At 45.6% G+C, this 19,378-nt stretch overlaps 1 protein-coding gene across 5 annotated transcripts in view; it reads right to left on the bottom strand.

The window, feature by feature from the left end:
- The window catches only part of SEMA5A (semaphorin 5A), a 472,280-nt gene that overhangs the window by 43,496 nt on the left and 409,406 nt on the right, over positions 1–19,378 (bottom strand). For all 5 annotated transcript variants that reach the window (XM_053202211.1, XM_053202205.1, XM_053202198.1 and 2 more), the window contains one exon: positions 16,619–16,766. In XM_053202211.1, the coding sequence (XP_053058186.1) occupies positions 16,619–16,766 (148 nt within the window). The remainder of the gene's footprint in view (positions 1–16,618; positions 16,767–19,378) is intronic.

The raw sequence follows: 19,378 nt of genomic DNA, 5'->3' as shown, positions 1-19,378 counted from the left end.
TGCCAAACACAGCAATGAGTGACTGTCACCCTCCATCTAATGACCAGTCATTAACTCATAGTGTCTGACCTTCGAGACACAAGTAAGAGAGCCAGCAAGAATACTTGGGATTAATTATTTCTATCCCTGACCTTACAACTTTTAATCTCTTTGCCTTGTTACACCGAATTGCCTGTGATCTCCAGTAGAATAGTGAATACTGGCCGGACTGACAGGAGTTCTTAGCTTTTTCTTGACTTTAATGGAAAAGCTTCTAATCTCTCACCACATAGTATGATGATATTTGCTATAACATTTTAATAGGTATTCTTCAGGTTATGGTTCTCCTGGAAGGTTAAAGCAGCTCTCATCCACGCTGTGTTGACTTTTATTTTAACTATTATGAGTGAATGCTGGATTTCATCAAACATTTCTTCTGCATCTAGAGAAATGGTTGTTACATTGTCCGTTAATCTTCGTAACATAAAATGTCTTATTTACTAGATTCCCCACTTGATCACTGTCATATCCTGAAGACGCACATATGCATATAAGTGAAATGTAAATATTTACACAGGTATAATTTATATTTATACTTAAGGCCTGACGAACTCACATTGGGCAAGAAGGTACAGTAGGCAGGTCACACAAAGGAAGATCCTGGCCGAGGGGGTGGGTGAGGGCTGAAATTCCACCCACATCCTCTCCTAAGCCATGAGCTTTGGCCCAGAGCCGTCTATACTTAGAAGAAGAGGCATGGTTCTTTCCATAAAAATGTACTGGCTGCCGGCCAAAACCTAGGCTGTGGCACCATGACCCCCAGAAGGGGAAACATGCTCAGATTCACACAAAGGCACCTTCCAAGTGAGCGGCGATCCTGGCTCTCAAACATTTCGTTCTTTTTTTTTCCTTTTCTTAACATTTACTCGTTTTTGAGACACAGAGAGACACAGAGCATGGGTGGGGGAAGGGCAGAGAGACAGGGAGACACAGGATCCGAAGCAGGCTCCAGGCTCCGAGCTGCCAGCACACAGCCCGACACGGGGCTCGAACTCAGGGACCGCGAGATCATGACCTGACCTGAGGTCGGATGCTTAACTGACTCAGCCACCCAGGCTCTCAACCATTTCTAATCCTCAGAGCCGACACCATTTACCAAGCAGCTCAACCACTGGACGGGTCAGCCTGAGAGAAGTCGGGACAGAAGTCCTTGCTTTGAAACGGCCATGTGTCTCTGTCTACGCTCAGACTCCCCGCTATGTGCGAGCTGGCACTACTAGCTATGTCACCTCCAATGCCTCCTCTCAGAGGGGGGGCCTTGAGAAAGGGTGCCCAAATGTTTAAGTGAGGGTAAGAGACACGAATAAGATATTTAAGAAATGACTCTTCTCTGCATGCACACCAACGAATATGAGGACAGTTTCGGGCCTCTTGAGAGATCGCATCGTCTCTGCTTACTGGTACAAAACGTAACGGCTCTCCCTTGACCTGAAGGCCGCCAATGCATTTCACATCATTCACTGAGCAGCTACTGTGCACTGGGCACTGAGAAGGTGCTGAGGATACAGCGGAGAGCCACAGAGACGGGCCATCTGCAAGCGGGAGCCTGGAGTCTCGCAGTGCCCTCCACAATGCAGCCCCGTGTCAGCCGGTGGACAGACCCCAGTCAACAAGCATCAGTCTCCTCTTCTTTACCTGCAGGCTCGCCAGTGATTTCGTCCTGAGATCCTTACAGGACGTGACTTACAATTAAAAGCCATGCCCAGCCACCTGTTGGGATGAGCACTGGGTGCTCAATGTGACAATACATTTCATATATACATACATATACACACACACACACACACACACGCCAAGCAAATATCTCCTCCCCTGAAATGCAAATAAAATGCCAGCAAAGTGCCAGGATTATAAAACTTTCTTTTGTAACACTAGGTCTTGCTATAAATATTTATGCGGAAAGCTTGTCTTTTTTAACGTGAGTACTTATGCTGGAGATTAATTCAGATTCCTTGCAAACAAATGAGGCAAATGCAGTATATTTACAGTAAACTCGCAGCTGTACTTGGTGGGGCCTCCCTATGCAAATGTCAGCATAAAAGCAACAAACAGGGGGGTTACGTATTTTGCTAAGGAACAAGCAGAAATGTCTGCTGGGAAAAAAGTTATAACTTCCATTAGTTACCTTTTTTTTTTTTTTTGCAAAGACTCAGGGAATAGGTACAAGTAAAATGGCAGAATTTTAAAAAATTAACAATTTGTATCAAGATGAAATAGGTTTCACTTGACCAGGCTCCTCTCATTATGCAGTGGCTTATGGGGCACATCTAAGAACAATGTGATCTATGAGTGCCCAGGGTGGCAAGACAGTGGGAGCCCAGAAGCCTGAGAAGATAATATAAAATATGTGCACCCAAGTAAAAGCCTGCCAAACTCCTTCACGAAGGCACACACATGGAATCAACATCTCCGGAACATCCTCAGAAACTGTGGTTTAGACCACACTCAGATATCACCTCACGCCAGTCAGAGTGGCCAAAATGAACAAATCAGGAGACTGTAGATGCTGGAGAGGATGTGGAGAAACGGGAACCCTCTTGCACTGTTGGTGGGAAGGCAAACTGGTGCAGCTGCTCTGGAAAACAGTGTGGAGGTTCCTCAGAAAATTAAAAATAGACTTACCCTATGACCCAGCAATAGCAGTGCTAGGAATTGACCCAAGGGATACAGGAGTACTGATGCATAGGGGCACTTGTACCCCAATGTTTATAGCAGCACCCTCAACAATAGCCAAATTATGGAAAGAGCCTAAATGTCCATCAACTGATGAATGGATAGAGAAATTGTGGTTTATATACACAATGGAGTACTACGTGGCAATGAGAAAGAATGAAATATGGCCCTTTGTAGCAACGTGGATGGAACTGGAGAGTGTGATGCTAAGTGAAATAAGCCATACAGAGAAAGACAGATACCATATGTGTTCACTCTTATGTGGATCCTGAGAAACTTAACAGAAACCCATGGGGGAGGGGAAGGAAAAAAAAAGAGGTTAGAGAGGAAGAGAGCCAAAGCATAAGAGACTCTTAAAAACTGAGAACAAACTGAGGATTGATGGGGGGGTGGGAGGGAGGGGAGGGTGGGTGATGGGTAATGAGGAGGGCACCTTTTGGGATGAGCACTGGGTGTTGTATGGAAACCAATTTGACAATAAATTTCATATATTGAAAAAAAAAAGAAATTGTGGTTTAGAAAATATAAGATCAAGCCCCATGGGCCAGAAATATTTCCACTGGCAGCTTACTGGATGTCAGGCGAAATGAGTCATCTGTTTCCATGAGATTCAAGTGGCAAAGGTGTTGGGTCCACAGGCAAATCTCTATCCTGTAGTGTAAACCCTGAGGGCTCCTCAGTGGACATGGTGGGGGGCACTCTCCTAGTCCTCTGGACCAGAGGCAAGCCACCCTCATATCACCCCCCAGCGCCCCCCTTCCCCCGAAAACACCAGATGCTCAGCCAATGCAGAGCTAGATTCTCTTGTTGGAGGAAACCGCTGGGGACACTATTTGTACTCAAAGTCCCCTTGAACCCCGGTCTTCCTAAGTCTTAGGAACACTCAAATGACTTCCGCTAAAACAGTGATGTGGGCTTTTCCCAGAGAAAGCCATCCCATATACAGAAGACTTAATGGTTCCTTCCATTCTCTGGACACCTGTAGCTTGGATTCATCTCTGGCACTTTCTACCTGAAGTCAATGCCATTTGGTTGCTAGCCTCTTTCTCCTCCCAGGCTGAGAGCTCTTGGGTTCCAGGACAGCAACGTACCCAGATTCACATTTCACCCAGCCCGCATCCCAAGTGCTGGCTCAAACCCACAGTCACGTGAGACTTGTTTGTTAAGGGGACAGAGCTGGACCAGACTTGGGTTGGTGTGTATGAAGTGCACCACGGGAAATCAGACAACATCTGATTAGCGGGAAGGTTGATGGTCTGGAAAGGACCTAGGGTCACTACTACATTGAATTCCTATTTACAGAAGGGAGCTCAAATATTGGAATCTGTGCCACTTTAGGAAATTCAGATTTTCTTTTCTAATTAGTTGCTCTGCATTAGTTATATGTACTCACGTCTTGCCTGTGGGGATCTGATAAGGTCTTGGAAGGTCACTGCCAAGTATAATCTAATATCAAAACCAATTTTAATGAACTTCATACACTATTACTGCAGGCAAACTGGTTTTCAGTGCTCAACTTGACTCATTTAGAGCAGCCTTGTAAAGCTAATTAGAAAGAATTTGAAATAATTTAAGAATAAGAACAAGAAGTAAAATGTTCATAAGCAAACATCATGGGAGGAAAAATTAAATGTGAAATAAAGGCAGTCCCACTGAGCTGTGAAGAATCTCTATGAAAGAGAAGACCAGCCACAAAATATGCTCTGCTGTAAACGACCGAGGGGAAACCACAGAGCAGACAAGGGCAATCAGATCCACAAGAATAATCACTTCATTTGAAAAGACGTTGACAATATTTCCCCAAGTTGCCACCACCTTAAAAAAAATTAATACACGAATTTAATAACTAGTTTTGTCTACCCCCTTATCCTACACTCTGCTAGATACTGAGGATACAATCATGAATAAAACACGTATCGTGCCTGACTTTAAAATCTTAAGATATCCTCTTTTTCGGTGTTAGTTCGTTTAAAAACAAATTAGTTCATCTCGTATTAGTGGGATGGGACTTTCCTCTTCGAAATAAGACTAAACCCAAGTTTATATAACATATTTTGGGGCAATGCTGACCTTAAATTTAAACTTTTAGGTTGAGGAACAAGCATCTACTAAGGTTGAACCAATGGCTGTGGGACAAGAATGTACTTCAGGATAAGGACCACACACGAACGTGCCCTCACATATTTGCACCCATAACATTATGTATGCATTACAATTAGACAGCTTCTATCTTTCAGATAGTAAAACCAACATGACTTTCTTTTTCACTGCAAGGAAACATAATTGGAAACGTGATGTAGCTGAAATGTCTGAGGTCACTGATGGAGTTGTGCTGTGGAAATACCAACCCACGAAAGTCAGTCCATCTCCAAGCTAAGCTCCCACTCCATGTCAACCTGGCCAGATCCCGGCCACCCCTTGTGGGGCCCTTGAACCATCCTCTTGCCTCCTCTTGACCCTTTGGTTCTTCGTCATTGTTCCATTGGCATGTCTGACTTGGTCCTTATGTTCCAGACATGGGATTTATATTCTTCTTCCTGGGCTAGGAAGTCAGCTCTTGGAGGTTAGGAATTTTATTGCACATATCTGCGTATCTTCCCTAGTACCTAACGCGCTTCTTCACACACGGTAGGTAATCTTTTTTGCCAGTCCGATCTACAGATGAAAAGCTCCGAAAGTTCCACAAAGGATAGGATGGCGGACATGAATCGGTGACTGAAGTCGCTAAGAGTTTTCTTTTCTGCCACGTGTAAAACTATTTAGAAATTAACAATATCACAGCAGATTACACCAAGCATTAGAGAAATTAATTATCAAAGGAGACTCATGGAACAGGCACAGATGGCAAGGCCTTATCACTAAAAGCCATGAGCAGTTTCGAGATAAGAGAGAGAAATCAATTAAAGAAGCCTCATAACGGAAACTGCCTGGCAAACATCAGAGGGTTCCTCTTGATGTCTGGATCCCATCTGCCTGCCCTGCTATTTTTGTCTCTTCCTCCTTTGAGAGGCTATGGTTTCACAGACGCAGAGCTTGGATAATTTCATAAGGTAGATCCCCCAGCTTCCTTCTCTCCGCCATTGCCATTTCGTCCTCCCATACCATGACCCTGGAGTTCCTTCGAAGACTACTTCCGAATAGTCTCAAACGGGGCCAATTTCCCGGGACCAGGATAGAGTGGGAACAGATGTGGGAAATGTTTCACATCATGACAGAAGCACGACGCCAAATGGCAGTGTGTGGGATGTTACTTTCTCACGCAGCACGGCTTAGAAAATAATGCAAGAATGCAACACGGTACAAGCCAGTTCTATCAGAGCAAAACATTTAAGCTTTTCCCCCCCCCGACAACTTAAAAACCTTTTTTTAAATTTTATTTTAGAGCAAGAGAGTGCACAAGTGGGGGAGGGAGGCAGAGGGCCAGAGAGAGAATCCCATGCAAGCTCCAGGCTGAGCCTGGAGCCTCACCTGGGGCTCGATCCCATGACCCAGGCATCATAACCTGAGCCAGCATCAAGAGTCAGACGCTCAGCTGACTGAGTCACCCAGGCGTCCCTTTCCTGACAACTTCTGAAGGCTCCCACACATGTCCTGGTATTTCTATTTAAAATTGTTCAAGAAAAAATTTAAAAGTTCACAGGAGCCCCTGACAGTCTTCCTTGTAGTAACATACAAGGGTTCTGACGTGGGATCTAGTCCTTCAACATTTTAGGATGGCCAAAGGGACAACACGTGGGGAGGAAGGATCCCATGGCATCTGTGAAAAAGTCAATGCTTTCAAACCATTTTTTCATGTTCCAATGCCTGTTGCTTCCTTCCCTCACTTACTTAATTACAAGTCGCTTTGAAAATTATTATGTATGTGAATTGTTTTAACAGCCAAAATTATACATTTAATAATTCCACTGAGGGCGCTCAGATACAAGTGATACAAAAGTGGGAAATGCAAATCTGAGGCAAAACACAAATTAAAACATATTGTTGATATAATTAAACACGCACGTTACTTCTCCAAAAGGAAGGGCTGCCTGCTGTGAGCCAGACCAAACGACAAGGCCAGTGTGATCAAAACTCGGTTTAAAATCCTCTGGCTGCGTTTGTGGGCCTCTGACTACTCCTGCAACATACCCCCTCCCTGCTAGTGGAAACGGGAATCAAAGTACACTGTGAACAACTGCGTCCACAAACAAGAATAAGGCAACGAGCAAACTGGTACGGAGACCATTTGGGGTTAAGCTTCACAAGTGAAGCCTTATTCCTAAGCTTTGACCAGGGACTGTGATTCCCTTATTCACCCTGCTATCCCCAGAAGCCATCACTGGGTAGAAATTTAATATTCATTAAATCCCGGTGGAACAAAAATGTAGGGGTGTCTGGGTGGCTCAGTCAGTTAAGCATCTGACTCTTGATTTTAGCTCAGGCCATGATCTCACGGTTTCTGAGTTGGGGCCCCGTGTTAGGCTCTGTGCTGACAGCGTGGAGTCTGCTTGGGATTCTCTCCCTCTCTCTCCCCCGCCCCCTCAAAATAAATAAATAAACTGGAAAAAAAAAAAAAAGAAAAGAAAATGGGTAAAAAACTCAAGCTGCTTACATTCTAATTACATCAGTATGAGTTGGAGAAAACATCTATTAAGACTGTGACGTATGTGGGTCTTGCCAACCTGAGTAAACCCAAAGAAGAACGCACGGCAAGAGACACAATCAATTAAGTAAATGGTGAAAGCCTTTGGGCAAAGGAATTTCTCCCCAGGTTTTTGTTAGCTTGTTCATGAACTTGATTTTAGAGCCTTTTAGAAATGAGTCAGCTGAGGCAGTATGTCCACCTGTAAAGTGGAACCTGCAATGGGCCGGATCCCTGCTTCTCTCCAGTTCTTCCGTAAGTCAGCTGAGTAGACCCACAGGCTCAGATTGGGATGGTGGGGTGGACAGAATGTTCTACTCGTGCAGCCACGGAAACACAGCCCTGGCCTGTGCAGTAAGGTCTGCACTGAAATACAAACTTTCCAAAGTGGAGGCAGACGGAAGTATCCAAAGATGCAAATAAATGCAAGAGTCCATCCCCAATGCTACCAAATCTGCACCCCCCCGCCCACACTGGCCAGGAAGCCCTCAGCTCCCAATCAGAGGGACAGCATCAGAGCACATCATTTAGAGGCCAACTTGGCTTCTAATGCAGTTAGTTGCTTTTTAAAAACCACGAACAAGCAATGCTTGCTCATATTCCAAGAGAACATTCTCTTCAATTGCAGGACAAACGCTTAATGCAAGTAGACGCAGACAAGGTGAGCTACAGAAATTGACCGCACGGAAGGACACCACACTGACTCATCGACCCCGGAAGCTTTCTCTCTGGATAATCCATGATTAGCCCGAAAGCATCAGCAGGGCTATAGTCAAAGACTGAGATGCATTTGGAAAGGATGCATCAAACAGCTCGCTGTTTTAGAGGAACTTCTATTAAGACTTTATGTTATCTAGTCACATCTAAATTTTTTTTTTAATGCTTATTTATTTTTGAGAGCGAGAGACAGAAAGAGAGAGAGAGACAGACAGACAGAGCTCGAGTGGGGGAGGGCCAGAGACAGAGGGAGACACAGAATCCGAAGAAGGCTCCAGGCTCTGAGCTGTCAGCACAGAGCCCGACACGGGGTTCCGACCCATGAACTGAGAGATCGTGACCTGAGCTGAAGTCAGACATTTAACCCACTGAGCGACCCAGGCGTCTCTACAGTCACATTTAATTACTCGTTTGGTAGCAGTTACAAATCCGGCATCATTTACAACGGAGACCTGGGTTTCCTATAGCTGAGAATTGCTACGCCTTTTAATGTCTGTTTGTTCTGGATGGAGAGCGTATTCACACAGACCTACAAAAGACCTTTGGACCCATGGCCATTTAATGGAAATTCTTAGGACTGGGACCAGGACGTTGTTTCCATATGTAAACTAAGTATCTTAATGTCAGGCATTGGAAAATCTTTATCATGGAATTCACTGGCAAACTGTAAAGAAAAAAAAATACGTATGTGTGTGTCTCCTTTATCTAAATCCCTTCTACAGTAGAAAATCTCTATTCCTAAAGCTTCTCCTTCCAATTAACTTTGCAATCACTGCATTTGAATTATTATAGGCGGAGACAAACCCAATTTTTTTTTGGAAAGTCAAAGAAATCTGTGCAACAGACTCTCCCAACACTATAAATAAAACATTTTTGTAAAATACTCCAGATCTCCATACCAGTTGCCATTTCCAGGGGTTGTAGATGATAATTTATACGTCCTAGAAACAGACTTGATGGGTTAATTCCTATAATCCATCATTTTTCTTTTCTCCCCATCTGCATCATGCACCATTCTTAAACTCGATCACTGAACTTTCAGCGCTAAATTTCAGAAAACTTACTCTTCTGTGGCCACCCGCCAAACCACCTGATTTTGTGTACTGATACTAACTTTCGTCAAAATGCTCAACTCTTTTGGAACAAAATATGGCATTTTTGCTCTGACAATCTTTCATATTTGCCAGCCTTTCACGGAGCTATCTCATACCAAAAGAAAGCAATTTTTGCATTCCCATGCTAATGAAGGTGTAATATCAAATTGCAGCTAGGGAGATCAATCATTTCTCTGGGGAAGGATGTTTGGAAATACAAGTGAATGCATTTTAGGAACACAGTGCAATACAAGATTTCATGCTGTGACCTTCTTCATGAAGAAGGTCAAGGTCCTTTGTTGAGCCTTTGTGGATCGCATGAACATTTTAGATTTTTGATAGAGAGAGAGAAAGAGAGAGAGAGAAAGAGGGAGAGCACGAGTGGGGGAGAGGCAGAGAGAGGGAGACACAGAATCAAAAGCAGGTTCCAGGTTCTGATCTGTCAGCACAGAGCCTGATGTGGGGCTTGAACTCACGAACCGTGAGATCATGACCTGAGCCGAAGTTGGACACTGAACTGACTGAGCCACCCAGGCACTCTGAGCATGCCTGTTAATATTGTGAAGTGGTCTTAAGAACAGGATAAGAAGGAGGAAGCCTCCCTCCCTCTCCATCCTTGAGGATCTGGGATTTGAGGGGCTTCCCAGGAGGAGGAGGAGGAGAGGCGGGAAGCAGGCACACCAGTTAAGATGATTTTGACTCAAACGAGCTAAAGTCATGGGGCACTTGGATCTCACGTATCAGACAGCCCCCAGCAAGGGGGTGGCGGGGGGGGGGGCAAGGCAGACGGGCACACTGGTGCCCCCAGCTCTGCCTCTCTGCCACGCTACTGCAGTCCCTCTGCTCCGACCTGGTGACCCCCCTCTGGCTGCCAGCAACTGGGGAGAAACCTTCCACCTCCTCCCACATGAGTCTCCAGAGGAGGAAAGGAGCCTCCCTTCCTTCATCTTGTACTGACGGAATACAGAGACCTTTCCCAGGACCCCCTACCAGCTTTCCCCAAGGGAAGAACTGGTCCACATGATGGGAACCACTGAGCTAGACAAAAAACACCTGCAGTGGAATCTGCCCCATCAGTAGCATCCACAGCCCTCTGAGGTCTGGAAAGTTCCAGAGTCCACAGGACCCTGGAAGGCAGGGCTGAACCCCAATTAGTGGGCAGCCACATCCGAATTCCCGTGCCCGCTAGCCTGGTATGCTCAGGATTTGGTTTCACAAAGTCAGCCATAGTGGGTACTTTTGGGGCCCACATTGTAGCCCCCACTCCATGATCCCAGCTGCAGGCATGGTGGCGGCATCCACCGAGGGCGCGGCCTCACTTCCCGTGACTTTCTTTCCCCATTAAGGTCTTCTCGGAGGTCTCCGGGGACTACCGGGCTTGGGGGTGTGCAGCCCGGATCATCTCTCTGCCGAGGGGAGCTCAGGAGCCCTGCCGCTTCTGAGAGCCATTGTGCAGTCTTCTCAGCCATCCTGGAGGGACTCCGCCCCGCTCTTCTCAGCAGCGACCTTGAAAACAAACCCTCGTACGGCTTTTCTCTTCTTCCCTCTAAGCCCCCCTCCTTCATCTCACGTGTTGCTGTAGACTCATCTCCAGCATAAACTATGTGATCAAGCTCTATTTTAAACAGAGCTCAGGCTTGCTCCCCTCAGCTCCCACCTCCATGGTGCAGAACACAAATCAAAGTGACGGGTGGCCGTCACCCTACGTATTTCAGAGGCTTTGAAGAACTTTGTCGTTTTCATGCACTCAGGTCAGGGCTCGGGGTGCCCTGCAGTCCCACATTTGGCACCCAGGCTTTGCACTGTCCTTCTACAGGGGCACTATTCACATTTTTAGATGATCTTTAACACCCCCTTAAAATTATGCAGTATACAACCTGCACAACTGTATACAGTGGTTTTGGAGGGTAGGTATTGGAGTGTGCACCTCCCCCAAGCATCTGGATATCTAGTCCTCCCCTAAGAATCTAGTCCCTCTGGACTATATGCACTCTCAAGAAGCCACCAAGGGTCATCTATTGTTTTCAGTAAGTGATAGAGGAGGGCTTCTTTGAGCTTTAGCTTGAATGATTCACTTTATCAAATTCAGTCGGGCAAAACAGATTTCTATAAGCACATGGGTGTTTATGGTAACATCAGGAAACCTGCTTTTAAACTTCACCCTTCCAGATTATTTTTCAAATATCAGATAAGGCTACAGAATGCCGCGGGGACATATGCGGGTCATTGATACGAAAGCCTGGCCGGGAATCTGGCCTCCCCTCGTAGGAGCTGGGCCATCTCATCCCTTGGTGTCTGTCATATCTCCATACCTATAAAATGGTTATTCTAACAATCATGCCACATCTCTGGTTCACTGGCAGGAGTAAATAATAAAATCCCTAAGAAGTTGTTCAAACAATGCCTGGCCTGTAGAAATGATCACGAGGATGACGAGGATAGGAAATACCGTTTTTCTTTATGGAAGTTCTATATGCTTTCCGTTGAGCTGAAATAAACTATTTTACTTAATTTTATCGATTAAATTTTATATAAGAAAATTGTTTTTTTTTAGAATTATAAAATGGCATTTTCATAAACAGTGGGCAAAACTAGGTGTATGTGCACGAGTTGTATATAGTTGTATATAAAACCGGTTGATATAACTAGCTAAAACTTGTGGTATCCCTTAGACGGGCCAACGGGCTTGGGGAAGGAAGCAAAGATTCCAGACTCCTCGATAAGCAGCCCACGCAGGGAGCCCAGGCGCGAGGTTGTAGGATACAGTCAGCGTCAGCAAATAAACGTGCGGGAATGGATCTTGGCCCAAAGTGAAGGAACCCCTTAACACACACAACACTGTAAACTGGCAACGTCCAAACACCTGCAGACTCATCCACTCGGGGAGTACACAGCACACAGGGGCCAAAACCAAGGAAAAATGACGGAACGAGGGGAAAACCTCTCATGCACCTCCTCATAAAAACGTGCCTGTCTTCCACGGCAGAATCCGCATAACCACTGTTCCGAAATGGGGACACACTAAACACGAGCCCAAAGGACACTAACAGGCACCAACCAACAAGAAGAAACTTAAAACTACTCGTGCCTGTTCACAAGTTAGTTTCCTCTGCTTCACGTTTCTTGTCGGTTGTAGGCAGAGAGGACATGCGAGCAGTCCATTCGAACAGAAGCAGGTGCCCTTGCAAGGAGGTGCTGATTCTCGTGAAGATGTTCTAGCACTAAAAAATAAACAGGGCACTAGAGGGAATTTTATTAATTTAGGAGGAAAGGAGAGGAGTCTTTCCAACAAGTCTGTTTCAATCTACCTCGTTTTCTGGGTCGGGGGGTGAAATAAGCTTCTGCCAATTAATCTCACAGTTCTTGACCCAGGGTGTTCTGAGGAGGCCACAGCAACCGGACCTTTCCAGCACCTTAGTGCTGAGTCGACCTGGACTGGGGTCTTTGCTTGGCCAAAGGCAGGGCTTCTGGTACGTAAATCGCTTTATCGGGGCCCCATGTTCTCATTTGGAAAATCACCAAAGTGTGAGATGACAGTTTTCCAAACAGTTTCCTAACTCCTGTGTGCCACACAAAACTGAGGTATTACTGCCGTTATTTTCCTAGATCGCAACCTATTTAAACTTCCAATTGCCAGGTTTCACCTGCTCCTTAATTTATCTATAGTGCCATTATTTGGCACAAACATTTCCAATATGTTCTATCAACTTTGATTAACCTTCACAGAATCCCTTTGACAGGGTGTATTGATCTTCATGCCTCTCTTCTTGACCTTCAGGGTCCTTCTTCGGCCGGCTCTTTTGTATCTAGGAAATACATGCTCTCCTCTGCTCCCTGCGGAGAGCATAAATCACAGCTTTTGGTTCATTGTTTTACACTTTCTATGATATTTTGGTAATAAATACAGCGCTGGCAGGAGCTAAGTCTGCTCTCGTCTTTGAAGTATCTTTGTTGCACCTGACCCCGTCTTCAGCTCTAATCTTTCACACCTCTGCTAAAACCTTTGAGGAAATTTTGAGTTACATTAACTTGAGAAGCAATTCTATTCATAGGACATAACGTCGCATGTCTTTCTTCCTTCCGTGTGTTGTAATCTTCGGCCCCAGCATAGAATTAAGACGTGCGTTAGATGTTTAGTTTCAGGTAACGGCCATGGTCATCGGAACCTCCCACGGATGCTCTCACGGTTGGGTGAGAGAACCTGATCACGGCTGATCAACAGAGACGGATACAACAGACACGTAAGGACAAAAGGTCCTCTTTCTTTGAAGACAGGCTTTGTACTAAATAAAAGTAAAGAAAAACAAGGTCCTATCATTTATTGTCTAACATCCGGCAAAGAAATCAGGCACACGGAGTCCTGTGGTTCTGTGTGTGTCAGCGGGCCCGTTCTCAAATGCTGCTACAGGAACCCACCAGCCACGCGCTACTGGCCAAGTTCACTCATCTTTCTCAAGTTGAGTCACCCACCTCCAAGTGAGGTAATAACGAAAACTGCCCCGCAGGAATACAGGGAGAATACACTCATTTTCATCGCTCTTAGTGTCATTTATGGCACGCAGTAGGCGTTCAACAAGAGTTCCTTATTTTATTATGTAACACAGGACGTCAGCTGATCACAACATACCTAAATAACAACTCCGCTATGCTCGCTCATACTGTCATTTCAGTACTTTATTTGACATGACGAAGTTAGCATTCGTTTTTAAATATTTACGTATTTATTTTAGAGAGAGCTGAAGCGGGGAGGGGCAGAGAGAGAGAGGGAGACACAGAATCCGAAGCAGGCTCCAGGCTCGGAGCTGTCGGCACAGAGACCAACGCGGGGCTCGAACCCATGAACCGTGAGATCATGACCCGAGCTGAAGTCGGACGCTTCACCGACTGAGCCACGCAGGCGCCCCTGAAATTAGGCTTTATGAGGACTCGATCTAACAATTATTACAGTTCCTAGTTATTATCCAAACAAAGGCGAAAAATGAAATGAAAATAGGCCAAAGATAATTAACCCCAAAATGGGTACTCTAAAGTGGTCTGGCTAACTATTTTCAATTAAATAATTACAACTCTGAATTGTCAGGGCACTGACGTGATGTAGGCTTAAATCCTGGCAGTATAACTGCCCAGACACTGTCACCCCTCAGCCTACTTCTCACGGGTGGGATGGGAGAAGCCACCATAAAGGTGACAATTTCTCCTAGGGTCCCCGCCTCTCTGTAGACAGGCTCAGTACCCTTGGGCAGGTCCCCTACCTATGTAGTCTCATGTCCCTTGCCCACAAACATGACTATGGTAAAGTCACATCAGCAGGGCTATCGTAACAGAACCAGAGACAAACAGAAAGCACCTGGCTGTCAGCGGGTATGCAATAAATATCACTGTTTCTCCTTTCTCTGCACCACCATCCAGGGTTCCTGTGAGCATTTTACAAGATTTCAGTCTACGATAACATGCCTAAATAATAACTCCAGTGTGTTTAATTATAGCTTCCTGTCAATAATTCACTTGAAGTTAACTGGTAAGTTAAAATTTGTAAGACTTGATATAATAATTACCATTATGGTTACTAGATAGTATCCAAACAGGTTAGAAATAAAAGATAGCCATGCCAGATATAATTAGTATAAGATAATAACATTATAGGGATTAAGTGTCTGACTCCTTAAAACATTTTTTTAATGTTTTTATCTATTTTTGATAGAGAGAGACAAAGAGCAGGAGCATGGGAGGGGCAGAGAGAGAGGGAGACACAGAATCCGAAGCAGGCTCCAGGCTCCAAGCTGTCAGCACAGAGCCCGATGCGGGGCTCGAACCCACGAACCGTGAGATCATGGCCTGAGCCGAAGTCGGATGCTCAACCGACTGAGCCACCCAGGCACCCTGCTTAAGCTCTTTATAAATGTGATTACTGAAGTCAATTTGCAATATGATAATGAATTGAAATGTTTACTGAGCTCATTATATTGAAAAGTTTTGGAATGTAAAGAGCCAAGATGGACTCCAGGCCATCCCTCCCTGTGGTTTCCCAGCTGATAAGATAAACCTTGATTTGTGAGCAGAGATCCCGGCCTCAGAAACTGAGGCAGCAGAAACAGGAAATGATGTATTTCAGCAAAGAATAAAGCTACCTCATTTAAATTGTTTTCCTAAAACGAGGGAGTGTCCACAGATTTTCCTTTGACACATTTTAACACATAATTTTTTAAGTTCCAGCGTTTGAAATATCAGTAAATGCATCCTTTTAAACTGGCACTAAGATTCTTCCTGGCCAATATTTAGTTCAGGCCAACCTGGAAAGAAGTGCTTCTCTAATCAGTAACCGCTCCTATCAAAGTTACTGCAATATTTGCCAGTGTGAAGGGGAAGGCATCTAACCGCAAATCCCAGTAACGGAAATCTCCCTGGGTTGGGCATATCTGAGAAGATGCTCATACCCTCTTCCTCTCCCTGAATTTTCCAAGGCTATCTGCAGGGTGTGGATTTTGCATGGCACAAAACAAGTTGTACCGCAGCACAAAATAACGTCCCTCAGCCTCGAGAACCAAGGTTAGGAAAGCAATGCGAAGAACGACTGGAAAGATCAGCCAAACAGGACCTTCTGGGGCCGAACTTCTCCCCCAGAACATCCCCACCCACCACGTGCCCTCCATGGTGCCAGCACCAGGGGAGGGCAAACGAGGTGGAAAACCAGCAGCCCTGAGCACTCAGTCATTCTTACACATGGCGCAAGAAAAGCAACGATGGGTCTTTGGAAAGGTGCCCGCGCGAGTGGAATTTTATTAGAGAATGTGGAGTGCTAAAGGAAATATGACCTGCTAAGGCCGAAGAAAATCAAAACCATAGGTTGTCTTGTATTCCCTCTGAATCGGCACCATTGTGCTCTGACAACAGCTGCACAAAGTTTCCCAGCCCTCAGAGTGCCTCAGGTTGATCCTGCATCCTATACGTCGGTGTGGAGACCTTATGCCATTTTCCCCAACGAAATATCATGGGCAGAGTCAAGCAGACTGAAGCTTTTGTCATAACTCAGAAATCAGAACTGAAAACACCCCAGGGCAGTTCATCCCATAAGTGAAGCTTTAATTCAAGAAGCCTCCCAGCTGCTATGACTTTCCAGTATTTCCTCCAAACATTAACCAGAGAAACTTAACACCATTCACAGCACCTAGTACGTGCAGAGTATCTACTGCGTGGGCACGTCGTGTTCGCAGAGCGTTTCCTGTTTGCAGAACTTCTAGTGTCTGTTGAAAATCGACTGTTTGCAGACTATCTGGTATGTGAGAGCATGTTATACCTGTGGAACATGTAATGTGTGCAAGCCATCCAGTGCCTAGGCATGAGGTTTACAGAGCATGTGGTTTGCAGAACACCTAATGTTTGCAGCGCTTCGAGTGTGTGCAGAGTACCTAGCGGGTGCTGGCTCTGGACTCCCAGCGCTACGTCAGGGGCTGGGAATGAGGGGGACCGTACTCACCACATTGCAGCCCGCGCAGTCAGGTCCGTTCTCGCAGGTCCTGCGGCGAGCTTGAATGCCTCCCCCACACTGGGCTGTGCACCGTTCCCAAGGACCCCAGCCTGTCCAGAACATGTGTGGGGGGCACAGCAAATGCTCATTGCAGTATCTGTGGGGGGGAAACCAAGAGGAGAAGGAAACCGTTCAGTGCAACCTGAAGCCACGGGTCTCTCCACTGTCCGTCCCTGCACCGGGGTGTCGGACTCATGGGCATGCTCCGCGGGGGGGGTTTCTGTGTGCGGAGTGGTCGCACGATAAAGGGGGCAGATGTGGGCTGGCCATGCTGTGTGCACACAGACGATGGGATGCACGGGAGACAATGAAGAAGATGCTAAACTCACAATGCAGGATGGATCTTCCTGTGCAGGCAATTAAAGGAAAAACAAACAAAACAAAACCCTTCAAATAGACACCCAAAAAATGAGAACACATAGAAAATATCTAGGTAGGGCATTTATCTTCTACGCACAAATACGGAAAGATAAAGTAGGCTATGGATACAAAGTCAGCAACACTGTGTTTGGAATTCAGTTCTCATTCTGGAATCAAATAAGCTTCCTAATCCTATTAATATAAGTAAAAGAAAAGTTAAAGCCTGATTTTAGTATGAAGCTTCATGCCCTCCATGCCTTAGGTCATTGTACTTTTAAATTTATTTGTAGACTCTCAAAATGATGTCAGACGACCATACTTTAAAAAACCACCAGTTATCCCAGGATAATTGAATTATTATTTACAAATCCTGTTTATATATTCCCTACTTCACATACACATTCGTATTGTCAGTTATCAGCCAATTGTACAAGGCCTTCTTTAGCCTTGGATGAGTCAGATTTCTCCTAAATCCTCAATTCTACAAGTGAAATGAAGCAAAGCGAGGGAAAGAAATGAACAAATGAAAAACAAGAAGGTAACGGCCTGGCATTCTACAGGTTACGGCCTCCAAGGTGGAAGGGATTGCTTTAAACATGGTCAAACTTGTGACACACACATATCTGGCAATTTAAAAGACTATTTCCATTCAGTATTCCGTCTACGGAGCAGAAATTTAGCTTCTAGAGGACAGTAGCGTGCACGTCCTCTTCTGACCTCCCTCTCCCCACCCCATCTGGATTCAGACACAAGGCACAAACTCCCACCTGCGAGGCTAAGTCAGTCACCTGTGATGCCATCGTTATGAATAAATGCTTAATCCTGCAGGACACCACGCAGAGGGCATTACAAAGAGCGTTTCCACATGACAGGTGTTTACAACCTAAGATGAATACAGGGAAATGGACACAAGGCCACAACAGAAAATACGGTCTTCATGAGTAGGAAATAAAGACAAGTTGTAGCTGGTTTCCAGAAACCAGGAAGAGTCATTTGGGGAGTGTAGTTTCCTGACAGCAGATGCTGACGATATTCAACTGGTTTCCCACCAAAACCAGGAGAACTCTATGGAGAACGTAAAGGCTTCAGAAGCAGGTACAGACGAAAGGTAAAAGCCAGGCCAAGCGGACGGGAGTCCACAGGATGAGGCAAAGTGAGCAATGGCTGACATCCTGGGAAAGAACGGAATATAGAAATGGGAAGAGTTAAGTAGGAAGGTCACTGGGGAGAAGACAACAGAAGAAGGTGACAGGACGTAGCAGCACCTACCTTCATGGGTGGGGAGGAAGAACCTGAAAATTTACTTATAAGGAATCAAAAAAGTTCCACAGAGCTTGAGAGACAAAACAGCACCGTCAGAGTTAGAGGGTGAAGACTGGTCTCCAGGGGTCGGTGTCTCATCCCATTGGTGGCCTGGAGCTCCCTGAGATTTAAGGAGCTTTCCATGCATGAGTGTGGGGTCTCATCTCCAAGGAGCCCACCAGCAGGAAGAGCAGTGGGAGCAAATGCCAACCAGGAGAGTCTGGATTGCAACAGCGCAAGGGAGACATGTTCCAAGCCGGACAAACAAGATGGTGGTGGAAACAGAAAGGGACGGGGCACGCTTGGGCTTGATATAGTGGGGTGAAGGTGTGGCAGCTGTGTGAGCACAGAGAGAAACAGACAAACAGCACGGTCACGTGTCAGCCTCTCATTTGTGGGAATATGGAGGCATGCTTACTTCTGGCCAGAGAGAGCTGGTAAGTCGTGGCAGGAGAAGCCTCTGGAGGCAAGAACCAATGAGGTACATGCTTTAGCTTCTCTAAAGAGAAACTCTTCACATAGAAGAGTAGTCAGTGGAACTAAACAGTCCTCACTCTTTCTCATCTTCTCAGTTTTCGTTAGGTTTCCCTCTTCCGAAGTCATGGACCCTCTTATGTGTAGGGGAGAAAGGAAAGGAATCTTCTAAGTAAGAGAGTGGGACCTCTAGGTAGGAGCACCAAAACAAAATTGAGGGCGCAACAGATTAAAAGATACAACAGATGAGAAGAATCTGGCCTCAGGAGGCATGTGGAAACAAACACACAGCCTTGCAGTAAGTAAGCATCACGGCTACTCAGTGATCATTAACATAAGTGTTGGTACCTGGAATGTTCCAAGAGTGGGGAGCCATTCAAGAACACGTCTGGAAGAAAAGAAAACTCACAACCTCAGAACCCTCAGCCCTGGATTCAAAACAGCCACGAGTACCTTCTCTCACTGTGCACAGATTGAGACGAAGAATTCCACCTCCCATTTCCAAGCCAATTCACCGGTCTTTAAAAGGTATGGACTACCTGGGCTCCTTACCTTCCTTTTTGCTTTCAAACA

The sequence above is a fragment of the Acinonyx jubatus genome, chromosome A1 (assembly GCF_027475565.1).
Source record: "Acinonyx jubatus isolate Ajub_Pintada_27869175 chromosome A1, VMU_Ajub_asm_v1.0, whole genome shotgun sequence".
Taxonomy (NCBI): domain Eukaryota; kingdom Metazoa; phylum Chordata; class Mammalia; order Carnivora; family Felidae; genus Acinonyx; species Acinonyx jubatus.
The sequence above is the reverse complement of the archived record's forward strand: the minus strand, read 5'-3'. Positions and strand labels throughout refer to the sequence as shown.